We start from the raw sequence: 24,714 nt of genomic DNA, 5'->3' as shown, positions 1-24,714 counted from the left end.
GCGGTGGCGTGACCGACACCACAGCGCGCTTGGTCCCTGCCACACAGCGGGCGCTAGGACCGCGGGGAAGCCTCCGTTCCCCTTAAATCCAGCTGAGTTTTAAAGAGAGTTCCTGTCATAAAATAACCAAGCACTTCGCACCGGGGCGGCGGCGACATTCCACGCACGGTATTCATCCTCGCCACCGGACCCGTGCAATGGTCCATGTCCACACACCCTCACACAGATGCTGCCTGACCCGCTCAGTTACTCCAGCACTCTGTGTCTATCTTTGGTGTAAACCAGCATCTGCAGTTCCATGTTTCTCAGGTTTAGAGGGATATGGGCCTGTGGGACAGGTGGGACTAATGCAGGGGGGGGGGGGGGGGCAACCTGGTCAACATGGGTACACAGATACATAGACAATAGGTGCAGGCCCTTCGAACCAGCACCGCCATTCACTGTGATCATGGCTGATCATCCACAATAAGTATCTCATTCCTGCATTCTCTCCATATCCCTTGATTCCGCTAGCCCCAAGAGCTCTCTCTAACCGTTTTGAATGCATCCAGTGAACCTGCCTCCACTGCCTGAGGCAAAGAATTCCACAGATTCACAACTCTCTGGGTGAAAACGTTTTTCCTCATCTCAGTTCTAAATGGCTTACCCCTTATTCTTAATCTGTGGTCCCTGGTTCTGGACTCCCCCAACATCGGGAACATGTTTCCTGCCTCTAGCGTGTACAATTTGATATGTTTCCATAAGATACCCTCTCATCCTTCTAAACACCAGAGTATACAAGCCCAGCTGCTCCATTCTCTCAGCATATGACAGTCCCGCCATCCCGGGAATTAACCTTGTAAACCTACGCTGCACTTCCTCAATAGCAAGAATGTCCTTCCTCAAATTAGGGGACCAAAACTGCACACAATACTCCAGGTGTGGTCTCACTAGGGCTCTGTACAACTGCAGAAGGACCTCTTTGCGCCTATACTCAACTCCTCTTGTTATAAAGACCAACACGCCATTAGTTTTCTTCACTGCCTGTTGTACCTGCATGCTTACTTTCAGTGTTCAAGAAGGAACTGCAGATGCTGGAAAATCGAAGGTACACAAAAATGCTGGAGAAACTCAGCGGGTGCAGCACCATCTATGGAGCGAAGGAAATAGGTAACGTTTCGGGCCGAAACCCGTCTTCAGACTTTCAATGACTGATGAACAAGGACACCCAGGTCTCGTTGCACCTCCCCTTTCCCGAACCTGACGCCATTCAGATAATGTGTGGAGGAAGGAACTGCAGATGCTGGTTTAAACCGAAGACAGACACAAAATGCTGGAGTAACTCAGCGGGACAGGCAGCGTCTCTGGAGAAAAGGAATGGATGACGTTTCGGGTGGAGACCCTTCATCAGGCAGAATTGGCACTGGGATGTCTTGCCGACATATTTGCATTCCAGTTTGGCACCTACTCTGCCCCAGCAGGTGGACGCCGCCACACGGAGCAGATCAGAGGCGTAAAGATCACCTCCACGAAGATCACCTCCACGAAGATCACCTCCCCTGGCACTTCACATATTCCAGATATTAATATATTTACAACGGAGTTGCACGTCTGGTTAAATAACAGATTTACAATTAAATTAATATCGTCCCCCAGGGCAGATGTCAGGCTGTTTCTACAACATATTGCAATATAAACCAGGCGAGTGTCTCGTCTTCTCCACAGTCCTGCACAAGGCTTGTAGAGAACGAGACAGCGCCTAAACGGGTTGATGCGAAGTGTGGACCCCACAGATGCTGCCTGACCCGCTGAGTTACTCCAGCACTCTGGGTCTATCTGCAAGGTAGACTGTGGTTTAACCGCGGCCCCGCTCGCCGATCGCCCGGAGTGTGAGTGGCTGCGCGAGTGGGAGATGAAACTCAAACACTGGGAATAGAGGTGGAAAATGAGCGGCCGCACTGACACCCCGCCCCACTCCTCACCCCCTCCCGCGGGGACAACGCGGCGACTCTGTCCTTCTGTGAAAACTCAACTTTAAATGACTTTCATGTTACATTGAACACGAGTGCCGGTGAAGCGCCGCCGCTGAAGCGCTCTCTGTCCCGGGGCAAGAGGCGGGGAATGATGGCCAGAGGCCAGAGGCCGGGTCGGTGGTCACAGAGCCGCGGCGCCAATGGCCAGCCCTGCCTGCCTGCCTTCCCCGCACCGCGCACACAAAGCCAGCGAACCAAGAGGCGCCGAGTTACAGACAGCAGCGCATCCATCCATTCCCGCCGGCCTCCCTCCCTCCCTCCCTCGTCGCTCGCTCTTCCACTGAGACCAATGTTGTCCCAGAGAAACAGTGTGGAAGCCCCCACCTCCCCGCCCGCGCTGCGTAATCCTTTGTCTCCCTGCACAGAGAGACAGAAGTGGCGAGGGAGAGAGTTGTGGGGGAGAAGAGTTGGGGGGGGGGGGGGAGAGAAGAAGATAGTTGTGGGGGGGGGGGGGGGGGTTGTTGGGGGGGGGGGGGGTGGCGCGGTTGTCAGGGGGGAACCTGGAGCAGCGGCCTGGGCAAGTTTGTAACGCGGCGGGCTGACTAATGTGTGGCGGTGAGGGACAGCGCGGTGAAAGTTGCGGCGAGCAGTGGCCACTCGCTTGGCCGCCGAGGTCAAACTCGCACCGCGCGGAATACAAGAGTCGGCGTGAAGATCGCAACAGCGTGTACGGTTCCACACATTCAGTGTAAATACTCCCAGCTACACCGCCTCCCCGACACAACCTGCACCCCCCCCCCCCCCCTCCCTCTAGTATCATTCACAGCAGCTCTAAATGCCGCCGCCACCCCTGTCTCACGGAGTGAGAGTTGTTCAGTCTGAGAGAGAGGATCTGCCCGTGTCCGCTCACAGCGGGCACACACCAGCGCTACCTCTCCCAACACGACACCGAGACCAAACCACCCCCCGAGCCCCCAGTCCCCGAGCCTGTGCACGGCTCCAACTCCCCCCGTCAAACGCCACCAACGCGCACAACTCGGGGATAGCGGCCCTGTGTCGGGGAACAAAAGACCCCCCCCACACACACACACACACACATTCTCTCTCACACACACACACCAACACTTGGGTAAAACTTTATCCGCGACCCCGGACAACTTTGCCGGTCTGCGCTGACGTCGCTGCCCGGGAGCCGCGTTCGCTGGGGCGGCGGAGACTCGGCTCTGTAGCCGCGGGGTAACGGCAGCACAAACCGGAGCCGTGAGCCGCCGCTCAGCCCCACGTCGCCGGGCCGGGCCGGTCCGGGGTCTGGGGGTCTGGATGGTCTTACCTTGACGGTGTGGCCCTGCAGTCAGCAGGAAGGCGAGCAGCAACGCAACAGGCTGCATGGCGAGTGCGAGTGGGAGCGGGCGGTGTGAGCGCTTCACAAGCCGGGGACGGGCTGCACGGTGTAGCGGCGGCGGCAGCGGAGAGCAGGTCACATCATGGCCGGCCGCCGCGTCCTCTCTCGCGGTCCGGGGGTAGCGTTGAGCCGGGGGCGAGTACCGGGCACCGAGCAACAAGCGCCGCTCACTCCTGGTCCACACCGACTCCTGTAGCTGGCTGGCGGGGACAGGCTGAGGGCAGAGCGAACCCCTGCGCTCTCCCGGGTCACTGGCGCCGCCTCCGCCGAGACGCGCACAAATAGAAACCCGGCTCCGCCCGGGCCGGCGGCCACTTCCCAGTCGCCAACAAGCGGCGGCTCCGATCCTGCGGCCCCGGGGGACGCGCTCAATGTGGGCGGCGCTGCCCGGCTGCTGGAGTGACTACGCGGCGACCACAAAGCGCCGCTCACCGTCTGTGTGTGTCTGTCTGTCTGTCGGTCTGTCGGTCTGTCTCCTCCCCCTCTACCCCACCCCCTCCTTACCCCACCCCCTCCTTACCCCACCCCCTCCTCTCCCCACCCCCCATGCCCAGCACCCTGGGGCGCGATAGATTGAGAGCGCTGTACACCAAAGAGGTGTACATTGTGGCGAGTACATTGTGTGTGTATGTGTGTGTGCGCGCGTGTCTGTCTGTCTCTCTCGGCTTGTACTCGCTAGAATTTAGAAGATTGAGGGGTGGATCTTATAGAAACTTACAAAATCCTTAAGGAGTTGGACAGGCTAGACGCAGGAAAGCTGGTCCCGATGTTGGGGAAGTCCAGAAAAAGGGGTCACCGTTTAACGATAAGGGGGAAATCTTTTAGGACCGAGATGAGAATAACATTTTTTTACACAGAGAGTGGTGAATCTGTGGAATTCTCTGCCACAGAAGGTAGTTGAGGCCAGTTCATTGGCTATATTTAAGAGGGAGTTAGATGTGGCCCTTGTGGCTAAAGGGATCAGGGGGGGGGTGGAGAGAAGGCAGGTACAGGATACTGAGTTGGATGATCAGCCATGAATGGCGGTGCAGGCTCGAAGGGCCGAATGGCCTACTCCTGCACCTATTTTCTATGTTTCTCTGTGTGTATCTGTGTGTGTGTCTATATCTATGTGCGTGTGTGTGTGTGGGTGGGTGTGTGTCCTGTCCCCTCGCTGCCGGGCTCCTTGGGTCAGGGGCCAGGGGGTGAGGCTCCGTGTGGGCGCCGGGGCGGCCATTGACGAGTTGGGAAAGTACAGACAGAAAACCTATTACACATATATTTTGGTAGAAATATTTAATTCTGAATAATGTTTATTTTTGGACAACAATATGTTCTATAGACAATATATGCAGGAGTAGGCCATTCGGCTCTTCGAGCCTGCACCACCATTCAATATGATCATGGCTGATCATCCACAATCAGTACCCCGTTCTTGCCTTCTCCCCATATCCCCTGACTCCGCTATTTTTAAGAGCCCCATCTAGCTCTTGAAAGCATCCAGAGAACCGGCCTCGATCGCACTTTGAGGCAGAGAATTCCACAGATTCGCAACTCTCTGTGAGAAAAAGTGTTTCTTCGTCTCCGTTCTAAATGGCTTACCCCTTATTCATAAACTGCGGCCCCTGGTTCTGGACTCCCCCAACATCGGGAACATGTTTCCTGCATCTAGCGTGTCCAAACCCTTAACAATCTTATATGCTTCAATAAGATACCCTCTCATCCTAAACTCCAGAGTGTACAAGCCCAGCTGCTCCATTCTCTCAGCATATGACAGTCCCGCCATCCTGGGAATTAACCTTGTAAACCCACGCTGCACTTCCTCAATAGCAAGAATGTCCTTCCTCAAATTAGGGGACCAAAACTGCACACAATACTCCAGGTGTGGTCTCACTACTCCAGGTGTGGTCTCAATGTTCTCTTTCTGTGGAGGCACGAAACAGGCCCAAAGATATGCACTAAATGATTCCGTCTGAAGAAGGGTCTCGACCCGAAACGTCACCCATTCCTTTCCTCCAGAGATGCTGCCTGTCCCGCTGAGTTACTCCAGCACTTTGTGTCTATCTTCGGTTTAAACCAGCATCTGCAGTTCCTGCCTAAACGGAATCAGGCCCTTCGGCCCATCTCGACAATGCCGACCAAGATGCTCCATCTACGCTGGTTCTATTTGCCCCACGTCGCTCTCAACACGTCCTATCCTAAGAAAAACACAAGATGCTGGGGTAACTCAGCGGGTCAGCCAGCGTCTCTGGATGAATGCATAATCATTCACAATCCCACGCTATTTCCTGCACGCATTTTACAATCTAAAGTTTAATCGAATTCCTTTTAACCTTGCTGTTCAAACTCAAACCTCCAGATTCACCGCAGTTTCTTCCCGGCAACTGATCCATCCTCTGAACAATAACAGCCTATTGCACTCTATCTGTTTATTTATTGTGTATGTGTATGGTCTATGGTCTATAGACACACGGAACCTTTATCTCCTGTTCTGTATTATGTTTACATATTCTGTTGTGCTGCAGCAAGCAAGAATTTCATTGTCCTATCTGGGACACATGACAATAAACTATCTTGACGCCTCTCACCAACTAGGGAGCGATCCTGACCTCCCATCTATCTCATTGGAGATTATCTTTAATCGGACTTGACTGGACTTTACCTGGCACTAAACGTTATTCCCTTTATCCTGAGGGGGGGAGAGGGGGAGGGGTGGAGGGGGGGGAGAGGGGGCGGGGTGGAGGGAGGAAGAGGGGGAGGAGGAGGGGAGAGGGGGGATGAGGAGATGGGGGGAGAGGGGCGGGGTGGAGGGGGGGGAGAGGGGCGGGGTGGAGGGGGGAAGAGGGGGAGGAGGAGGGGGGGAGGGGGCGGGGTGGAGGGAGGAAGAGGGGGGGAAGGAGGAGGAGGGGGGAGAGGGGCGGGGTGGAGGGGGGAAGAGGGGAGGGAAGGAGGAGGAGGGGGAAGAGGGGGGGAAGGAGGAGGAGGGGGGGAGAGGAGGAGCGGGGTTTGCACTGCCCGCCCAAGCACAGAGCGGTGGTTCTCAGTAACTACTGCGGTTACATCGCGCCCACGCCTCCAGTCATCATCTACCGTCCTGCACCGACCCATCGGCGGGTGCTCACTTACACACGGTCTCACTCGGAGGAGGAGCGGGCGCCACAGTAGGCCACTCGGCCCCTCTGGCCATGTCTAATCCATATTGACATCAACACCCCCCGTGTGCCAGTTCACCTGAGCTTTCAAATGTTTAACTATCTCGTAAAGTGACCGGGGAGCGAATTAAAGGGAATCTGTAGGGCAACAACTGTGTGTGGGGGGGGTACTGTATATGTGGGAGGTGGTACTGGGTGGTGGGGGGGGTTGGGTGGGGTTGTGTAGTGGGGGGGTACGTTGTGGGGGGTGGGTGGTGGGGTGCGGGGGGGGGGACTGGTGGTGTTGGTTGGTGTGCTGGTGGGGGGGTACTGTGTGTGGTGGGTGAGTGGGGGGGGGCTACTGTGGTGGGGTGTTTGGGCGGGTGGGGGTAAATGTGGGGTGTGGGGGGGGGTGTGGCGGACTCCGGGGGGTAATGGGGGGGGGGTGGGTGGGGGGGGGGGGTTGCTGGATGTGGGGGTGTGGTGTGGTGCGAGGCGCCGGCGTGAAGGGGGGGGCGGGGGGGGCTGTGGGGTGGTGGGGGGGGGGGGGGGGACGGGTGTGTGTGGTGTGGAGGGGGGGGGGTTCTGTCGGTGTGGTGGTGGTGAAGGGGTGGGTGTGTGTGGGGGGGGGGGGGGGTGGGGGGGGGGGGTAATGTGTGTGGGGGGGGGCGGTGGTGTGTGGGGGCAGGGGGGGGGGAGGGGAGGGGTGGTGTGGGTGGGGATGGGGGGGGTTCTGGTGTGTGGGGGTACTGTGTGTGTGTGCTGGGGGGGGGGGGGGGGGGTGGGGGGTGAACGGGGTGTGGGGGGGGTACTGTGTGTGGGGGGGGGTACTGTGTGTGTGGGGGGGGGGGGTACTGTGTGTGTGGGGGGGGGTACTGTGTGTGTGGGGGGTAGTGTGTGTGGGGGGGGGGGTACTGTGTGTGTGGGGGGTTACTGTGTGTGTGGGGGGTACTGTGTGTGGGGGGGGGTACTGTGTGTGTGGGGGGGGGGGGGGGGTACTGTGTGTGTGGGGGGTACTGTGTGTGGGTGGGGGGGTACTGTGTGTGTGGGGGTTACTGTGTGTGTGGGGGTACTGTGTGTGTGTGGGGGGTACTGTGTGTGTGGGGGGTACTGTGTGTGTGGGGGGTACTGTGTGTATGGGGGGTACTGTGTGTGTGGGGGGGTACTGTGTGTGTGGGGGGGGGTACTGTGTGTGTGGGGGGTACTGTGTGTGTGGGGGTACTGTGTGTGTGTGTGTGGGAGGGGGGTACTGTGTGTGTGGGGGGTACTGTGTGTGTGTGTGTGTGTGTGTGTGTGTGGGGGGGGGGGGGGGGGGTACTGTATGGAACGCGCAGAGAGCTTGTGCTCCACATCTGGCGCTGGGTGGTTGGTCTAACCTCCGGCAGTGAGCGTCGCCCGTTCCCATTTATCACCAACCAGCGCGGCAACTGGCGGATCTATGACCTCTCCAGCGCTCTGTCCCAGATGTGCAAGGAGCTACACCGAAGAAAGACAAACTGCTGGAGTAACTCCGCGGGTCAGGCAGCATCTCTGGAGAGAAGGAATGGGTGACGTTTCGGGTCGAGACCCTTCCTCAGACTTCATACCTTAAACTTAAATGTTTGTTAAAACGAACAATATAAAATAAACATTAGAAAATACGCGAGAAACAAATAAATGCGCGTGGCAACAAATGCATACATAAAGTGAGTCCATTAATTCAGAATATTTAATTATCCTTGTCCCACAGAGCGCTCCTGGTTGTAGGCGCGGACCCGCTCCCTGTCCCCGGCGCACGGAACTACGAGACACGAATTGTTTGACGCTTTTCTAATGTTGACTTTATTTTCAGTTTGACAGCACTGGGCCTCATGTACTCGCTGGAGTTTAGAAGACTGAGGGGGGAGGGGGTAGGGGACCTCGTTGAAACTTATAGAATAATGAAAGACTTGGATAGAGTGGATGTGGAGAGGATGTTTCCACTGGTGCTCACAGCCTGAAGAAGGGTCTCGACCCGAAACATCACCCATTCCTTCTCTCCAGAGATGCTGCCTGACCCGCGGAGTTACTCCAGCATTTTGTGTCTATCCTCAGAATTAAAGGGCGTTCTTTTAGAAAGGAGGTGAGGAGGAACTTCTTTAGTGAGCGGGTGGTGAATCTGTGGGAGCTCATTGCCACAGACGGCTGTAGAGGCCATGTTAGTGGACATTTTAAAGGCAGAAATAGACAAATTATTGATTAGAACGGGTGTCAGGGTTATGGGGAGAAAGCAGGAGATGGGATTAGGAGGCAGAGATCAGCCATGATTGAATGACGGAGTAGACTCGATGGGCCGAATGGCCTAATTCTACTCCTATAACTTGTGAGCTTGTGTCGGGGTCATGTTCTGCAGCTGGACTCATAGAGTTTAGAGTCGTAGAACAGGCCCTTCGGCCCATGCCAACCAACATGCCCCATCGACACACTGCATGCAAATGTTACCCCTCAGATTCCTATTCAATCTTTCCCCCCGACCTTAAACCTATGTCCTCAGGTCCTCGATTCCATGCTAGGGAATGTGGCCAGATAGCATGGGCAGCGTGGGCCGAAGGGCCTGTTCCTGTGATGTACTAATGTTCTAATGACAAGGAAGGAGGAAATGTTTCAGGAAAGTTAGAACTTGTCTTTCACCTGAGATGGGACTTGGAGTCTGAAGAAGGGTCCCAACCCTTGTCCACAGATGCTGCCTGACCCGTTGAGTTCCTCCAGCACTTAGTGTTTCACTCAGGATCCCAGTATCTGCAGTTCCTTGTGTCTCCATGGGCTGTATCATCACACAGGAACGGGAGGCGCCCCTATTGGAGGTGACTGCGGGGGCAACGTTTCAGCAAACCAACAAAACTGGCAACAACTTTCCTAAGTTTTGAAAACCGTTGATGAAAACAGTGGCCAGCAGATCAGTGCTGTCTTGAATTTAAATTCTTATCATCTCTTTCCAGAATTTCTTATCAGCTGTTCACTGTATTTTCAATCACCTTTTTATCCAAACTCTTAAATTCATAAATTGTCTCTTGTTGACTGAGTCATAGAATCACACAGCACCGAAACAGGCCATTCGGCCCATCTCTCCCATGCCAGCCAACATGCCCCATCGACACTAGTCCCACCTGCCTGCATTTGACCCATATCTCTCTAAACCTGTTCTATCCATGCACCTGTCCAAATGTCCTTTAAATGTTGTGATAGTCCCAGCCTCAACTACCTCCTCCAGCAGCTCGCTCCATACACCCACCACCCTCTGTGTGAAGAAGTTGCCCCTCAGGTTGCCATTAAATCTTTCCACTCTCACCTTAAACCAGTGTTGTCATGTTCTTGGTTCCCCTGCTCTGAGTATCGCTTTGAAATCTATTCCTCCTTGCAGTGTCTTTCTCCTTCTGCATCTGTGAAGGCTGGTGTGACAGTTTCCTTGTTAAACAAGAAAGATGTTGAACACGCCTTGACTCCAACAACCCACAAGATGTGAATGTCCTTACACTAAAAAGGAAAGGAATGTATTTGCATTTTATTCTCCATTATCACTGTGTATCGATTCTGAAACAGGGTCTCGCTGGTCAAAAACAGGCAGTGGTCAAATCGAGGTGGTGTTAAATAGAGGCTTGTATCTGAAATAGACGCTGGCTCTGATATATATGTATAGAGACCTCTTGTGCTTTGGTCAGTTTTGAACATTTGGTGGCCAAGAGATTTTAAATTATTCACAGTAAAATATATGAGCACATGTCGTGGATAATAAATGATTTCTCACTTCCATTAAGTTAAGTCTTTGTAAACTGCTGCATATTTCTGATGCCACTATTTGGTAACAAGATGTTGTAGTTTGACATGATTGAAGAGCAACTTGTGGGATGTTGTGTTTAGCAGAGAGCAGCCACTGACCTCTGAAACCTGTTGCAATGAGAATTTACAGCCAAGCAAAAGGGAACACATCGAATTGAATGTGCGAGCGTTTGGGCCCCAGCTTCAATACAACATGTCAATCCAGATTGCAAAAGGTGACATATAGTATAAGCAGTAAATTTGCTGTCCGTACAGACATTAAGTAGATGACAGGCGGTCAAGACACCAATAGATCACAGTTCTGACAGAAGCTGCTGTTCAAGCTCGATGTAGCCACAGTCTGGATCTCCACAGGTGAGAACCATACATGTTACATGTGCCCTTCTGACAAGAACCAGTCCTGATTTATAACGTCTTCTATTCGTGTCCATCTCGATACAAATGCTCCCCTCGCTGTCATCGTCCGTCCTGAAAAGGACACAAGCTTCCGGCGACAATCAGTGGGAGCCATCACTTGTCGCAATAGATGATGTTGGTAGCAGAATTAGCTCAGGATACTTCTAGTTTCCAGCCCCACGACATGGACGTTTCTGCTATGGGGCCAATTTATAACAGGAAGAGGTTTTACATCCTGAATATTCATCTGATCAGGGCCCACTGTGAGTGAATAATGTATTGTGTAGGAAGGAACTGCAGATGCTGGTATAAACCAAAGATACACACAAAAAGCTGGAGTAACTCAATGGGATAGGCAGCATCTCTGGAGAGAGGGAACGGGTGACTTTTCGGGTCAAGATCCTTCTTCAGACCGTTACTGACTGTCTTTGTTTTCCTAGCAATGCCATGACACCTCAACAGTGCACCAGTCCTCACTTGTCCTTGGTCCAGGCAACTAAGGGTCATTCTAGCTCTTTGGAGAAGATTGGGACACCTCCACTGAGATCAGATGTCTAAGGACCACTGTTGACCACTAATACAATTCATCTAGAGGTCTCTGACCTACCACAGAACTCAAGCAAAGCTCTGGACCTAGGATTGATTTGTGAAGATGTCTCCACATATCCTGCAAAGCTATGTGGAATTAAACTCTTGAGGTATACGGACTTTATGAAGGCCATTCCCAGCAATGTGCCCAGGAGTAATAGGTGCAGTAGGCCATTCGGCCCTTCAAGCCAGCACCGCCATTCAATATGATCATGGCTGATCATCCAAAATCAGTACCCTGTTCCTGCTTTCTCCCCATATCCCTTGATTCCGTTAGCCCGAAGAGCTAAATCTAACTCTCTCTTGATTTTATCCAGTGAATTGGCGTCCATTGACTCTGTGGCAGAGAATTCCTGCCTCATCACTCTTGACCAAGGGAAGAAATTCAGCAACGGGTTTAACAAGAGGATAAGGAAAACCAAAGCCAGTCACAGTTACCACCTTGTGGAGATTTAAGGCAATCGATTATTGTGGATGGGCTGTCCTAAGTAAACCATCCCTCCAACAGGCTTACAATAGACAATAGACAATAGGTGCTGGAGTAGGCCATTCGGCCCATTGAGCCAGCACTGCCATTCAATGTGATCATGACTGGTCATCCCCAATCAGTACCCCGTTCCTGCCTTCTCCCCATATCCCCTGACTCCACTATCTTTAAGAGCCATTTGATTCATCCACGTGAATATTTTCCATTCCAGATTTCCCTCCAAGTCAAACATTGTCCTGATTTGGCAACTGGTTCTCTGTCACCATTGGGTCTAAATCCAGGAACTGCCTGCCCAATAGCACTGTGGGAGATCTCCACCAGAATGACAATACCAGTTGAAGAAATTGCTGCCATGTGGTTAATTAGTGATGGGTCATGCATAAAGAAGGCTGCCAATGTCATCACAGACCCACCAACCTGGCACTCTCTGCTCACTGCTATCATTGGGGAGGTAGAGGAGAATCGTTACCCCTAGGTTCAAGACCAGCTTCCCCCCACCAACCTGGCACTCTCTGCTATAATTGGGGAGGTAGAGGAGAATCGTTACCCCCAGGTTCAAGACCAGCTTCTCCCCCACCAACCTGGCACTCTCTGCTATAATTGGGGAGGTAGAGGAGAATCGTTACCCCCAGCTTCAAGACCAGCTTCTCCCCCACCAACCTGGCACTCTCTACTCACTGCTATCATTGGGGAGGTAGAGGAGAATCGTTACCCCCAGGTTCAAGACCAGCTTCTCCCCCACCAACAATCAGGTTCCTGAACTGTTCTGCACAACCCTACAGAACCACTTCCATTACTCAGGTAGACAAAATTGCTGGAGAAACTCAGCGGGTGCAGCAGCATCTATGGAGCGAAGGAATAGGCAACGTTTCGGGCCGAAACCCTTCTTCAGACCCATTACTCAGCTTCAGCTGAGAACTTTGGCTTGTACTGTGGTGTCTGGTTCATTGAAGATGACTAATTATTAATTATATACGTATTATTGCTGTGATGGAGATCATGACAGAAGCCTCCTGGTGGCGATCCCCAGAAACAATGACACGATCCACTCTGTGTCACGACAGGCGACCAACTCTGTCACCATGTTGGATGCCGACAGAAGCCAACAGCGAGCTACACGTTGAAGAAGGGTCTTGGCCCGAAACGTTGCCTATTTCCTTCGCTCCATGCAAAGAGTTGAACAATCTCCACTAGAGGAAATAGGCAACATAGGGTTTCGGCCCGAAACGTTGCCTATTTCCTTCGCTCCATAGATGCTGCTGCACCCGTTGATTTTCTCCAGCATTTTTGTCTACCTTCGATTTTCCAGCATCTGCAGTTCCTTCTTAAACAGCGAGCTACACGTCGCCTGACACACGAGCGAACGATTGATGTGATGTTTAATTTGCCCGTAATGCTGCTGCAAGCAAGAATGTCATTGTTGCAGTCCACTGGCATATTGACAGTTACACATCTCGATGCCTCATGAGTGAATGCTTCCAACAGAATCAATGTGAATGAAACCGCTTTCTCTTCACTTAATCGGACATGTTCTTGGAGCTATTGTTTTTCTTCTTCTTCAAATAATAATGAAATGAAATCACTTTGTTGCAGCTCTGTCACATCTAATCTCTCTGCTTGTACATGTACACACATATTTACGTTCACACAGAGAGCAGAGCTGAACTGCTATCTACTTCATTGGTGACCCTCAGACTATCCTTGATTGGACTTTACTGGCTTTACCTTGCACTAAACGTTATTCCGTTACACTGTAAATGGCTTGAATGCAATCATGTATTGCCTTTCTGCTGACTGGATAGTGCATAATCAAAGCTTTTCACGGTACCTCGGTACACGTGACATAAACTCAACTGAAACTGACATGTGACTCCAGGTAGAGTAACATTTGCAAGAATTGACATGCAGGGGTGGGTCCAGGAAGATGATGCTGTCCAGATATAACAGCTACATCACCAACTCATCCCGAAGGGTCGCGACCCGACATGTCACCCATTCCTTCTCTCCAGAGATACTGCCTGTCCCGCTGAGCTACTCCAGCATTTTGTGTCTATCCAACTGCTCCTTGCTTCACGCAACAGCAGAACTTCTCTCTGTCCCACCCATTCTCACTGCTGCTAACACCAACTTGTTTCTTTCTTTGCAAATGAAGGAACTGCAGATGCTGATTTAAACCGAAGATAGACACAAAATGCTGGAGCAACTCAGCGGGTCAGGCAGCATCTCTGGAGAAAAGGATATGTGAAGTTTCTGGTCGAGATCCTTCATCAGATACATTTCTCTCTTTCTCTGTGCCGATGTAGGAACCAGATGTGAAATATCAAATGTTTCCATTCCCACAGATGCTGACTGACCTGCTGATTTTTTCTTTGCATTTTCTGATTTTTCTTTCAAATTTCCAGTCTCTGAATTTTTAAATTTTCATTCCCATTGTGTTGTTGAATAGAATGTTTCACGGAAACTTCAGCAGCCATGATCGAATGGTGAAGTGGACTAAATGGGCCGAATGGCCTATGTTTAGTTTCGAGATACACCGCGGAAACAGGCCCTTCGGCCCACTGAGTCCGCACCGACCAACGATCCCCGCACACTAACACTATCCTACACACACTCGGGACAATTTACACTTATACCAAGCCAATTAACCTACAAACCTGTACGCCTTTGGAGTGTGGGAGTAAACCGAAGATCTCGGAGAAAACCCACGTAGGTCACGGAGAAAACGTACAAACTCCGTACAGACAACACCTGTAGTCGGGACGAACCCGGGTCTCTGGCGCTGTGAGGCAGCAACTCTACCCGCTGCGCCACCGTGCCGCATGTCATATGATCTTATGGATTTCAATTCAGTGATGAGAAAGGAACAAAAATACATGGAGTAACTCAGCGGGTCAGGCAGCATCTGTGGGGAACATGGATAGGTGACGTTTCACAGAGTGCTGGAGTAACTCAGTGGGTCAGGCAGCATCTGTGGGGAACATGGATAGGTGACGTTTCACAGAGTGCTGGAGTAACTCAGCGGGTCAGGCAGCATCTGTGGAGAACATGGATAGGTGACGTTTCACAGAGTGCTGGAGTAACTCAGCGGGTCAGGCAGCATCTGTGGGGAACATGGATAGGTGACGTTTCAGGTTGGGGCTCTTCATAATTTTATTTTTGTGTTTTGCTGCTACTCCAGCAATTTGTGTTTCTTGCTCAAGATTCCAACGTCCACAGTCTTTATGTCTAATAACTTTCCAGCTCAGGATTACATGTAACCTGGAGGGGAACTGAAATCCAGCTGTATTTACATGCACCTGATGGTTGCAGAGACTGTGGGTTTGGCGAGTGCAGTCAGTGCAGCTCCAGTGCAGCCCCTGTTGGTAAATGCATTGTATGGCAGGCATGCACGGCTGTCCCTATGGTTAAATGCATTGCATGCACTGCTGCCCCTGTGCAGAGACGATGTAAGGTGTGAATGTTCCAATGATTTTTCCCAGTGTAATGGAAACATGTCGGCATCAATTCCAATGGCATCGCTAGATCTCATTTTACTGCAGCCAAGTGCAAGATTTACACCTTGGAACCTTCTCATTGTGAGGCAGCAGAACACTAACGAGTGTTGATGGTCTGGGAGCTGCAGTGCGGTGAACATTCATTTAGTTTTTGGCTCCTAAAGGAACAACAATTGACTTTGCAATTTGCAGGTTGTATTCAGTCCAATAGTTGTTGTCCTGTCTGCAAGTATTTTGCTGCAAGATAGATGCTGTGGCAGCGAAGAGATTCAGAAGATGAATGATTTAACTTCCTTAATTCACCAGACTTTGTTTGCACAATTGTTAGGGTTTGAATATTTAAAACAGTGGAGGGTGGAGCTAGAATGAATTTGCATTTTAAACTGAAACAAATTACACTGGGCTCCGATATTTTACAGCAAGACAAAAATGCTGGAGAAACTTAGTGGGTGAGGCAGCATCTATGCAGCGAAGGAATAGGTGACGTTTCGGGTCGAGACCCTTCTTCAGACTGATGTGGAGGTGGGGGGAGAGGAATTTTCCATATTTTACAGTTCTGCAGTGAAGTGTGACGTGGAATATTGGCCTGCTTGTTTGTCATAGAGTCATAGAATGATACAGCGTGGAAACAGGCCCTTCGGCCCAACTTGCCCACACCGACCAACATGTCCCAGCTACACTAGTCATAGAATGATACAGTGTGGACATAGGCCCTTTGGCCCAACTTGCCCACACCGACCAACATGTTCCAGCTACACTAGTCCCACCTGCCTGTGTTTGGTCCATATCCCTCCAAATCTCTCCTATCCATGTACCTGCCTAACTGTTTCTTAAACATTGGGATAGTCCCAGCCCCAACTACCTCCTCTGCCAGTTCGTTCCATACACACACCACCCACTGTGTGCAGCATGAAGTGCTGGTCTTTGCTTCGTGACGTTGCAAGCAGGGTTTAGTTTACAAGTCGTGGCTGACAGCCTCTTCATGCAGGGTCCCAAAGCGGTGCGCTCTCACCTCAGGTGCAGGAGGGAGATTGAGCGACCACTGGAATTTTGGTCCATTACATTAATGGTCATTAATAGCTTTGACAATTTCTAAGCTCCTGGCTGCAAACAGTCTGATCCACCAGGGAAATCAAACGTTTCCTTTCCTGTACTTACATGCACTGGATGTTACTAATGGTTAGACATGAACATAAATTTTCTTGCACATTTTTTAAATAATAATTTTAATCGACAGGCAAGGAACCGTAACATCTTATTCTAGAACGTGAATAAATAATAAATTGAATGACATTTAAAATAGAAGATATCTGTTTATCAGGTCTATTTTTAAATGATAATGCTGATGATTTTGATTAACTCTCATTCATCTGGAAGTTATTTAAGTTTTAGATTTTAAATGTTCCATTGATAAATGCTCATCTCAAGCAAGCATTTCCATGACAGGAGCAAACTGCCAGAGGTAGTGGTGGAGGCAGATGCGATAGTGGCGTTTGGGAGGCCGTTAGATATGTACAGGGACGTGGAAGCAGGGAATAGCGCAACACAGATCGCCAGGCGTCTGTTTGTGTGGCTCGCCACAGAAGGAGATCTACAACCCACATATTACAATCGTTCCACACTCTGGACCCTCTACTCCTACTGCAACATGTCTCATTTTCTATACTCTGTAAATGGCTCGATTGTAATCATGTATTGTCTTTCCGCTGACTGGTTAGCGTGCAACAAAAGCTTTTCACTGTACCTTGGTACACGGGACAATAAACCCAACTGAAAAATGAAACGCTGGAATGTGTTGCCGATTGGTCAATAATTTCTTCCTGTTGTAAAGACCTTCTTGACTAGTACGGGTGTCGGGGGTTATGGAGCAATGTTATAACATTTTGAGATTTTAAAAATCAAGTCTGCAATTTATCCCATCAGATAAAGCATAAAAAGAAGTTTAATTTGACACCTAATTCACTTTCATATCTTCAGTATTAAAAGAATTATGGCCATTTTCATACTCGGAAATTAGCATCTTGTTCCCTATTGATTTTCCATTGACTTAACACAAAAGCTGTGATCGAGGACAGTCAAATGGCCATAACTTTCTTAAAAATTAAGAGAACTGAAAGAAATGTTCATTTATTTTAGATTGAAGCATTCTGAAACAAATATTAAACAATCTTACTTGGATGACCTGAAATTAAAGCATATAATAAGTTAGTTACCCAATTGTATCTAATTACAAAATTCAATTACTAGATCTAAACATCTATCCATTTCTTAAGAAAATATTTACATTTCTAAATAGCCTAAATGTCCAAATAACATTCACACAAGAATTCACAATATAACATGATTTTTAAATCTCATTGTCATGAATTTATAGGCCAAATGGAAGGAATTTAGTGTTTAATTGCTGTAAATTAATGGCCATTTAAATCATCTTGCGAGTGGGATTTTGTGGAACGCGCTGGTTTGGAACGTTGCGGTTGCAGTGAGTTTGATCCCCATGTCGGCAGGAAAAATACTGCCGGTTCGTATGGGCTCCAAGTCACCTTCTCACAACTTAAAATTTTGATTAAAGGCATCTTAAGAAGTACTTTATAATGTCAAAATAAACAGCGTACTTTGCCTTGTCCCCTACGTGAGATCTGTCCCGTTGTCAGCGTCCATGGCTTTAGAAGATGATTTTTAATTTACTCCAACAATTAAATTATCCAACTTAGTTTAAAAATAACTGCAGAGAACGGCAGTCGCAGCGATTTTTCTTGAGCAACTAAACAGGCTGACCAACATCGATTTAAACACCCTGGAGAATACGGCATTTTAAACCCACCCCCCCTCTCAAAGGCGCCAAAGTCGCGCACACGGGCAGTGACAGAACTGCAGCGCCGCTGAAGGTAAGTTTTGCAACATTACCTAGGTTATGGGGAGAAGGCAGGGGAATGGGATTTGGATGGAGAGAGGGAGATCAGCCATGATTGAATGGCGGAGTACTTGATGGGCCGAATGGCCAAATTCGACTCCTATTCCTTATGCACCAAGACGAGAAATTCAGAGCAAAATCAATAACAAAGCACGACATCAACAATGGAGGGAGCTGGACAGGAACGTTTTAGAGGAATATGTCAAAGCAATGGGCACCCCGGTCAGCATGAACGAGTTGGGCCGAAGGGCCTGTTTCTGTGCCGTGTACAACATCCTCAGGGCTGTTCTTCCTGATGTTCCTTGACCAACTGTTGGTCACACAGAGGGTGGTGGGTGTATGGCACGAGCTGCCAGAGGAGGTAATTGAGGCTGGGACTATCCCAACATTTAGGAAACAGTTAGACAGGTACATGGATAGGACAGGTTTTGAGGGATATGGACCAAATGCTGGCAAGTGGGACTAGTGTAGCTGGGATACGTTGGCCGGTCTGGGCGAGTTGGGCCGAAGGGCCTGTTTCCACACTGTATCACTCTATGACTAGTGTAGCTGGGACACGTTGGCCGGTCTGGGCGAGTTGGGCCGAAGGGCCTGTTTCCACACTGTATCACTCTATGACTAGTGTAGCTGGGACACGTTGGCCGGTCTGGGCGAGTTGGGCCGAAGGGCCTGTTTCCACACTGTATCACTCTATGACTGTAACAGTACAATGCTTCCTGACAGGTGCATCCCGGCCTGCTACGGCGATACCAACAACAGGAACACTAGAGGCTGCAGAGAGGGGTGGACTCAGCTCGGTCCATCACAAGCATTGCCCTCTCCACCATGGTCACAGGACGGTACCTCTAGAAGGCGGCATCTATCACCAAGGATCCCCACCCTCTAGACCATGCCCTCTTCTCACTGCTACTGCTGGGCACGAGGTACAGAAGACTCGAAGGCCCACACCACCAGGTTGAAGAACAGCTACTTCCCTGCAGCCACAGGTTCTTGAACCGACCCCCACAACTCTCATCCCAACGCAACAACAGAACACTACGGACCCTATCCTGCACCGCCATGGACTTGGACTCTGGTGGAAGCCTCTGATTGGTGGAAGAGGACCAGAGGAAGCAGCTGAATGGCTTGTATCCCGGGTAAGGCTTTGTATTGTATTCAGGATAAGGGGGAGAATGAGGGCCAGGGCAGTTTACTGTTCTGGATGTCAGATGTGGGAGGTCATGGAGTCTGAGTGCTCTCCAGACGTCCACATCTGCGCCAGGTGCGTCGAGATGGGGCTCCTAAGGGACCGTGTTAGGAACCTGGAGCAGCAACTCGATGACCTCTGTCTGCTCAGGGAGAGCGAGGAGGTCATAGATAGGAGTTACAGGGAGGTGGTCACTCCAAGACCACTGGAGACAGAAAACTGGGTCACAGTTAGGAAGGGCAATGGGCAGAGGCAGGGACTGGTGAGTACCCCGGTGGCTGTACACCTTGAAAATAAGTACTCATGTTTGAGTAAGGGTGGGGGAGACAGCCTACCTGGGGGCAGCGACAGCGGCCGGGCCTCTGGCATAAAGACCGGCCCTGTTGCTCAGAAGGGTAAGGAAAAGAAGAGGAGGGCAATTGTAATAGGGGACTCTATAGTCAGGGGGTCGGATAGGCAATTCGGTGGATGCAGACAAGAGACCCGGATGGTAGTTTGCCTCCCTGGTGCCAGGGTCAGGGATGTGTCTGAACGTGTCCAAGAAATCCTGAAATGGGAGGGAGAGGAGCCTGAGGTTGTGGTACATATAGGTACCAACGACATAGGTAAAAAAAGAGAAGAGGTCCTGAAAGAAGAATTTAGGGAGTTAGGTAGAGAGTTAAGGAGAAGGACTGCAAAGGTAACAATCTCAGGATTACTGCCTGTGCCACGCGACAATGAGAGTAGGAATGGAGCGAGGTGGAGGATAAATGAGTGGATGAGGGACTGGTGCAGTGGGTATGGATTCAAGTTTCTGGATCATTGGGACCTCTTTTGGGGAAGGTGCGACCTGTACAGAAAGGACGGGTTGCACTTGAACTCGAGGGGGACCAATATCCTGGCGGGGAGATTTGCAAAGGCTACTGGGGAGACTTTAAACTAGTATGGTTGGGGGAAGGGACTCGAATTGGGAAAGCTAGCAGTCAGTGTGTAAGGCAGGAGGCAGAGAATGGTAGCACTCTGACCCAAAATGTAGGGGAGAGAGAAGAAAAAGACAATAAACAGAGAATAAGAGACGGTGGGTTTCTTAAATGTGTATATTTTAATGCTAGGAGCATTGTAAGAAAGGTGGATGAACTTAGAGCCTGGATTGACACCTGGAAGTATGATGTTGTGGCGATCAGTGAAACATGGTTGCAGGAGGGCTGTGATTGGAAACTAAATATTCCAGGATTTTGTTGCTTCAGGTGTGATAGAATTGGAGGGGCAAGAGGTGGAGGTGTTGCATTGCTTATCAGGGAAGATATTACAGCAGTGCTTTGGCAGGATAGATTAGAGGGCTCGTCTAGGGAGGCTATTTGTGTGGAACTGAGAAATGGGAAAGGGATAGCAACACTTATAGGGGTGTATTATAGACCGCCAAATGGGGAGCGAGAATTGGAAGAGCAAATATGTAAGGAGATTGCAGATATTAGTAGTAAGCACAAGGTAGTGATTGTGGGAGATTTCAATTTTCCACACATAGACTGGGAAACACATTCTGTAAATGGGCTGGATGGGTTGGAGTTTGTAAAATGTGTGCAGGATAGTTTTTTGCAGCAATACATAGAAGTACAGGTACCTACTAGAGAAGGGGCGGTGCTGGACATCCTGTTAGGAAATGAGACGGGTCAGGTGGCAGAGGTATGCGTTGGGGAACAGTTCGGGACCAGTGATCACAATACCATTAGTTTCAATATAATTATGGAGAGGGTCAGAACTGGACCTAGGGTTGTGATTTTTGATTGGAGAAAGGCTAACTTTGAGGAGATGCGAAAGGATTTAAAAGGAGTAAATTGGGACATTTTGTTTTATGGGAAAGATGTGGAAGAGAAATGGAGTACATTTAAAGGTGAAATTTTAAGAGTACAGAATCTTTATGTCCCTGTTCGGTTGAAAGGAAATAGTAAAAATTGGAAAGAGCCATGGTTTTCAAGGGAAATTGGACACTTGGTTCGGAAAAAGAGAGCGATCTACAATAATTATAGGCAGCATAGAGTAAATGAGGTGCTTGAGGAGTATAAAGAATGTAAAAAGAATCTTAAGAAAGAAATTAGAAAAGCTAAAAGAAGATATGAGGTTGCTTTGGCAAGTAAGGTGAAAGTAAATCCAAAGGGTTTCTACAGCTATATTAATAGCAAATGGATAACGAGGGATAAAGTTGGTCCATTAGAGAGTCAGAGTGGACAGCTATCTGCAGAGCCAAAAGAGATGGGGAAGATATTGAACAATTTCTTTTCTTCGGTATTCACCAAGGAGAAGGATATTGAATTATGTGAGGTAAGGGAAACAAGTAGAGTAGCTATGGATACTATGAGATTCAAAGAAGAGGAAGTACTGACACTTTTGAGAAATATAAAAGTGGATAAGTCTCCAGGTCCGGACAGGATATTCCCTAGGTCATTGAGGGAAGTTAGTGTAGAAATAGCAGGGGCTATGACAGAAATATTTCAAATGTCATTAGAAACGGGAATAGTGCCGGAATATTGGCGTACTGCGCATGTTGTTCCATTGTTTAAAAAGGGGTCTAAGAGTAAACCTAGCAATTATAGACCTGTTAGTTTGACGTCAGTGGTGGGCAAATTAATGGAAAGGATACTTAGAGACAATATATATAAGCATCTGGATAAACAGGGTCTGATTAGGAACAGTCAACATGGATTTGTGCCTGGAAGGTCATGTTTGACTAATCTTCTTGAATTTTTTGAAGAGGTTACTCGGGAAATTGATGAGGGTAAAGCAGTGGATGTTGTATATATGGACTTCAGTAAGGCCTTTGACAAGGTTCCTCACGGAAGGTTGGTTAAGATGGTTCAATTGTTGGGTATTAATGGTGGAGTAGCAAGATGGATTCAACAGTGGCTGAATGGGAGATGCCAGAGAGTAATGGTGGATGGTTGTTTGTCAGGTTGGAGGCCAGTGACTAGTGGGGTGCCACAGGGATCTGTGTTGGGTCCACTGTTGTTTGTCATGTACATCAATGATCTGGATGATGGTGTGGTAAATTGGATTAGTAAGTATGCAGATGATACTAAGATAGGTGGGGTTGTGGATAATGAAGTGGATTTTCAAAGTCTACAGAGAGATTTATGCCAGTTGGAAGAGTGGGCTTAAAGATGGCAGATGGAGTTTAATGCTGATAAGTGTGAGGTGCTACATCTAGGCAGGACAAATCAAAATAGGACGTACATGGTAAATGGTAGGGAATTGAAGAATGCAGGTGAACAGAGAGATCTGGGAATAACTGTGCACAGTTCCCTGAAAGTGAATCTCATGTAGATAGGGTGGTAAAGAAAGCTTTTGGTGTGCTGGCCTTTATAAATCAGAGCATTGAGTATAGAAGTTGGGATGTAATGTTAAAATTGTACAAGGCATTGGTGAGGCCAATTTTGGAGTATGGTGCTACAATTTTGGTCGCCTAATTATAGGAAGGATGTCAACAAAATAGAGAGAGTACAGAGGAGATTTACTAGATTGTTGCCTGGGTTTCAGCAACTAAGTTACAGAGAAAGGTTGAATAAGTTAGGGCTTTATTCTTTGGAGCGCAGAAGGTTAAGGGGGAACTTGATAGAGGTCTTTAAAATGATGTGAGGGATAGACAGAGTTGACGTGGATAAGCTTTTTCCCACTGAGAGTAGGGAAGATTCAAACAAGGGGACATGACTTGAGAATTAAGGGACAGAAGTTTAGGGGTAACATGCGGGGGAACTTCTTTACTCAGAGAGTGGTGGCTGTGTGGAATGAGCTTCCAGTGAAGGTGGTGGAGGTAGGTTCGTTTTTATCATTTAAAAATAAATTGGATAGTTATATGGACAGGAAAGGAATGGAGGGTTATGGTCTGAACGCAGGTATATGGGACTACGGGAGAATACGTGTTCGGCACGGACTAGAAAGGTCGAGATGGCCTGTTTCCGTGCTGTAATTGTTATATGGTTATATGTTATATGGTTAAGCTTTGCCCGAAGGTCTTGTTTTTCCACATTCATTTTCACCTTCACTACCTGGTACAATTTGTGCATTATTTATGTTTTGAGTCCATGCTCACTCTCTGAACCTGTTTCATTGCAGAGTTTCCCCTCATCATACTCTCTGCATGACACCACTGCAGTGAGCACAGTCTGGCAACAAGCCATGGCCATGATCACACATCACAGTAATGGCCACTTCCCCCTCAATCTGCAACTTCTCCCTTCGTGCCAGTGTTACCCTGGCTCTGATGTACATCGGTAAAGAAAGATATTCAGCTTCAGCGTGTGGTGTTTCATAGAAACATTGAAAATACTGTAGGTGCAGGAGGAGGCCATTCGGCCCTTCGAGCCAGCACCGCCATTCACTGTGATCATGGCTGATTATCCACAATCAGTAACCCGTGCCTGTCTTCTCCCCATATCCCTTGAATCCGCTAGCCCCTCGAGCTCTATCTAACTCTCTTTTAAATCCATCCAGTGATTTGGCCTCCACAACTCTCTGGGTGAGAAAGTTTTTCCTCATCTCAGTTTTAAATGGCCTCCCCTTTATTCTAAGACTGTGACCCTTGGTTCTGGACTCCCCCAACTGGGAACATTTTTCTTGCATTTACCATGTCCAGTCCTTTTATAATTGTATACGTTTTCATAAGAACCCCTCTCATTCTTCTAAACTCCAGAGTGTACAAGCCCAGCTGCTCCATTCTCTCAGCATATGACAGTCCCGCCATCCCGGGGATTAACCTTGTGCCTCAATCACAAGGATGTCCTTCCTCAAATTTGGAGACTAAAACTGCACACAATACTCCAGGTGTGGTCTCACTAGGGCCCTGTACAACTGCAGAAGGACCTCTTTGCTCCTATACTCAAATCCTCTCGTTATAAAGGCCAACATGCCATTAGCTTTCTTCACTGCCTGTTGTACCTGCATGCTTACTTTCAGTGACTTCTTGGTTCTTGCGATGTACAAAAACACCCAGGTCTCGTTGCACTTGTCTTTTCCTAAACTGACGCCATTCAGATAATAATCTGCCTCCTTGTTTTTGCCGCCAAAGTGGATAACCTCACATTTATCCACATTATACTGCATCTGCCATGCATCTGCCCACTCACTCAACCTGTCCAAGTCACCCTGCAACCTCCTAGCATCCTCTTCACAGTTCACACTGCCACCCAGTTTTGTGTCACCTGCAAATTTGCTAGTGTTACTTTTAATCCCATCATCAAAATCATTCATGTATATTGTAAACAGTTGCGGCCCCAACACCGAGCCTTGCGGCACTCCACTCGCCACTGCCTGCCATTCTGACAGGGACCCGTTTATTCCTACTCTTTGTTTCCTGTCTGCCAACCAATTCTCTATCCATGTCAACAACCTACCATGTGCTCTAATTTTAGTCACCAGTC

The 24,714-nt window shown here is 49.2% G+C and overlaps 1 protein-coding gene across 4 annotated transcripts in view; it reads right to left on the bottom strand.

Annotated features, from left to right (window-relative positions):
- The window catches only part of lrp4 (LDL receptor related protein 4), a 203,954-nt gene extending 200,206 nt beyond the window's left edge, over positions 1 to 3,748 (bottom strand). For all 4 annotated transcript variants that reach the window (XM_033038628.1, XM_033038629.1, XM_033038630.1 and 1 more), the window contains exon 1: positions 3,283 to 3,748. In XM_033038628.1, the coding sequence (XP_032894519.1) occupies positions 3,283 to 3,340 (58 nt within the window). In that variant the 5' untranslated portion in view covers positions 3,341 to 3,748. The remainder of the gene's footprint in view (positions 1 to 3,282) is intronic.
- Positions 3,749 to 24,714: the final 20,966 nt, after the last annotated feature.

This window comes from Amblyraja radiata, chromosome 20 (genome assembly GCF_010909765.2).
Source record: "Amblyraja radiata isolate CabotCenter1 chromosome 20, sAmbRad1.1.pri, whole genome shotgun sequence".
NCBI lineage: Eukaryota > Metazoa > Chordata > Chondrichthyes > Rajiformes > Rajidae > Amblyraja > Amblyraja radiata.
The sequence above is the reverse complement of the archived record's forward strand: the minus strand, read 5'-3'. Positions and strand labels throughout refer to the sequence as shown.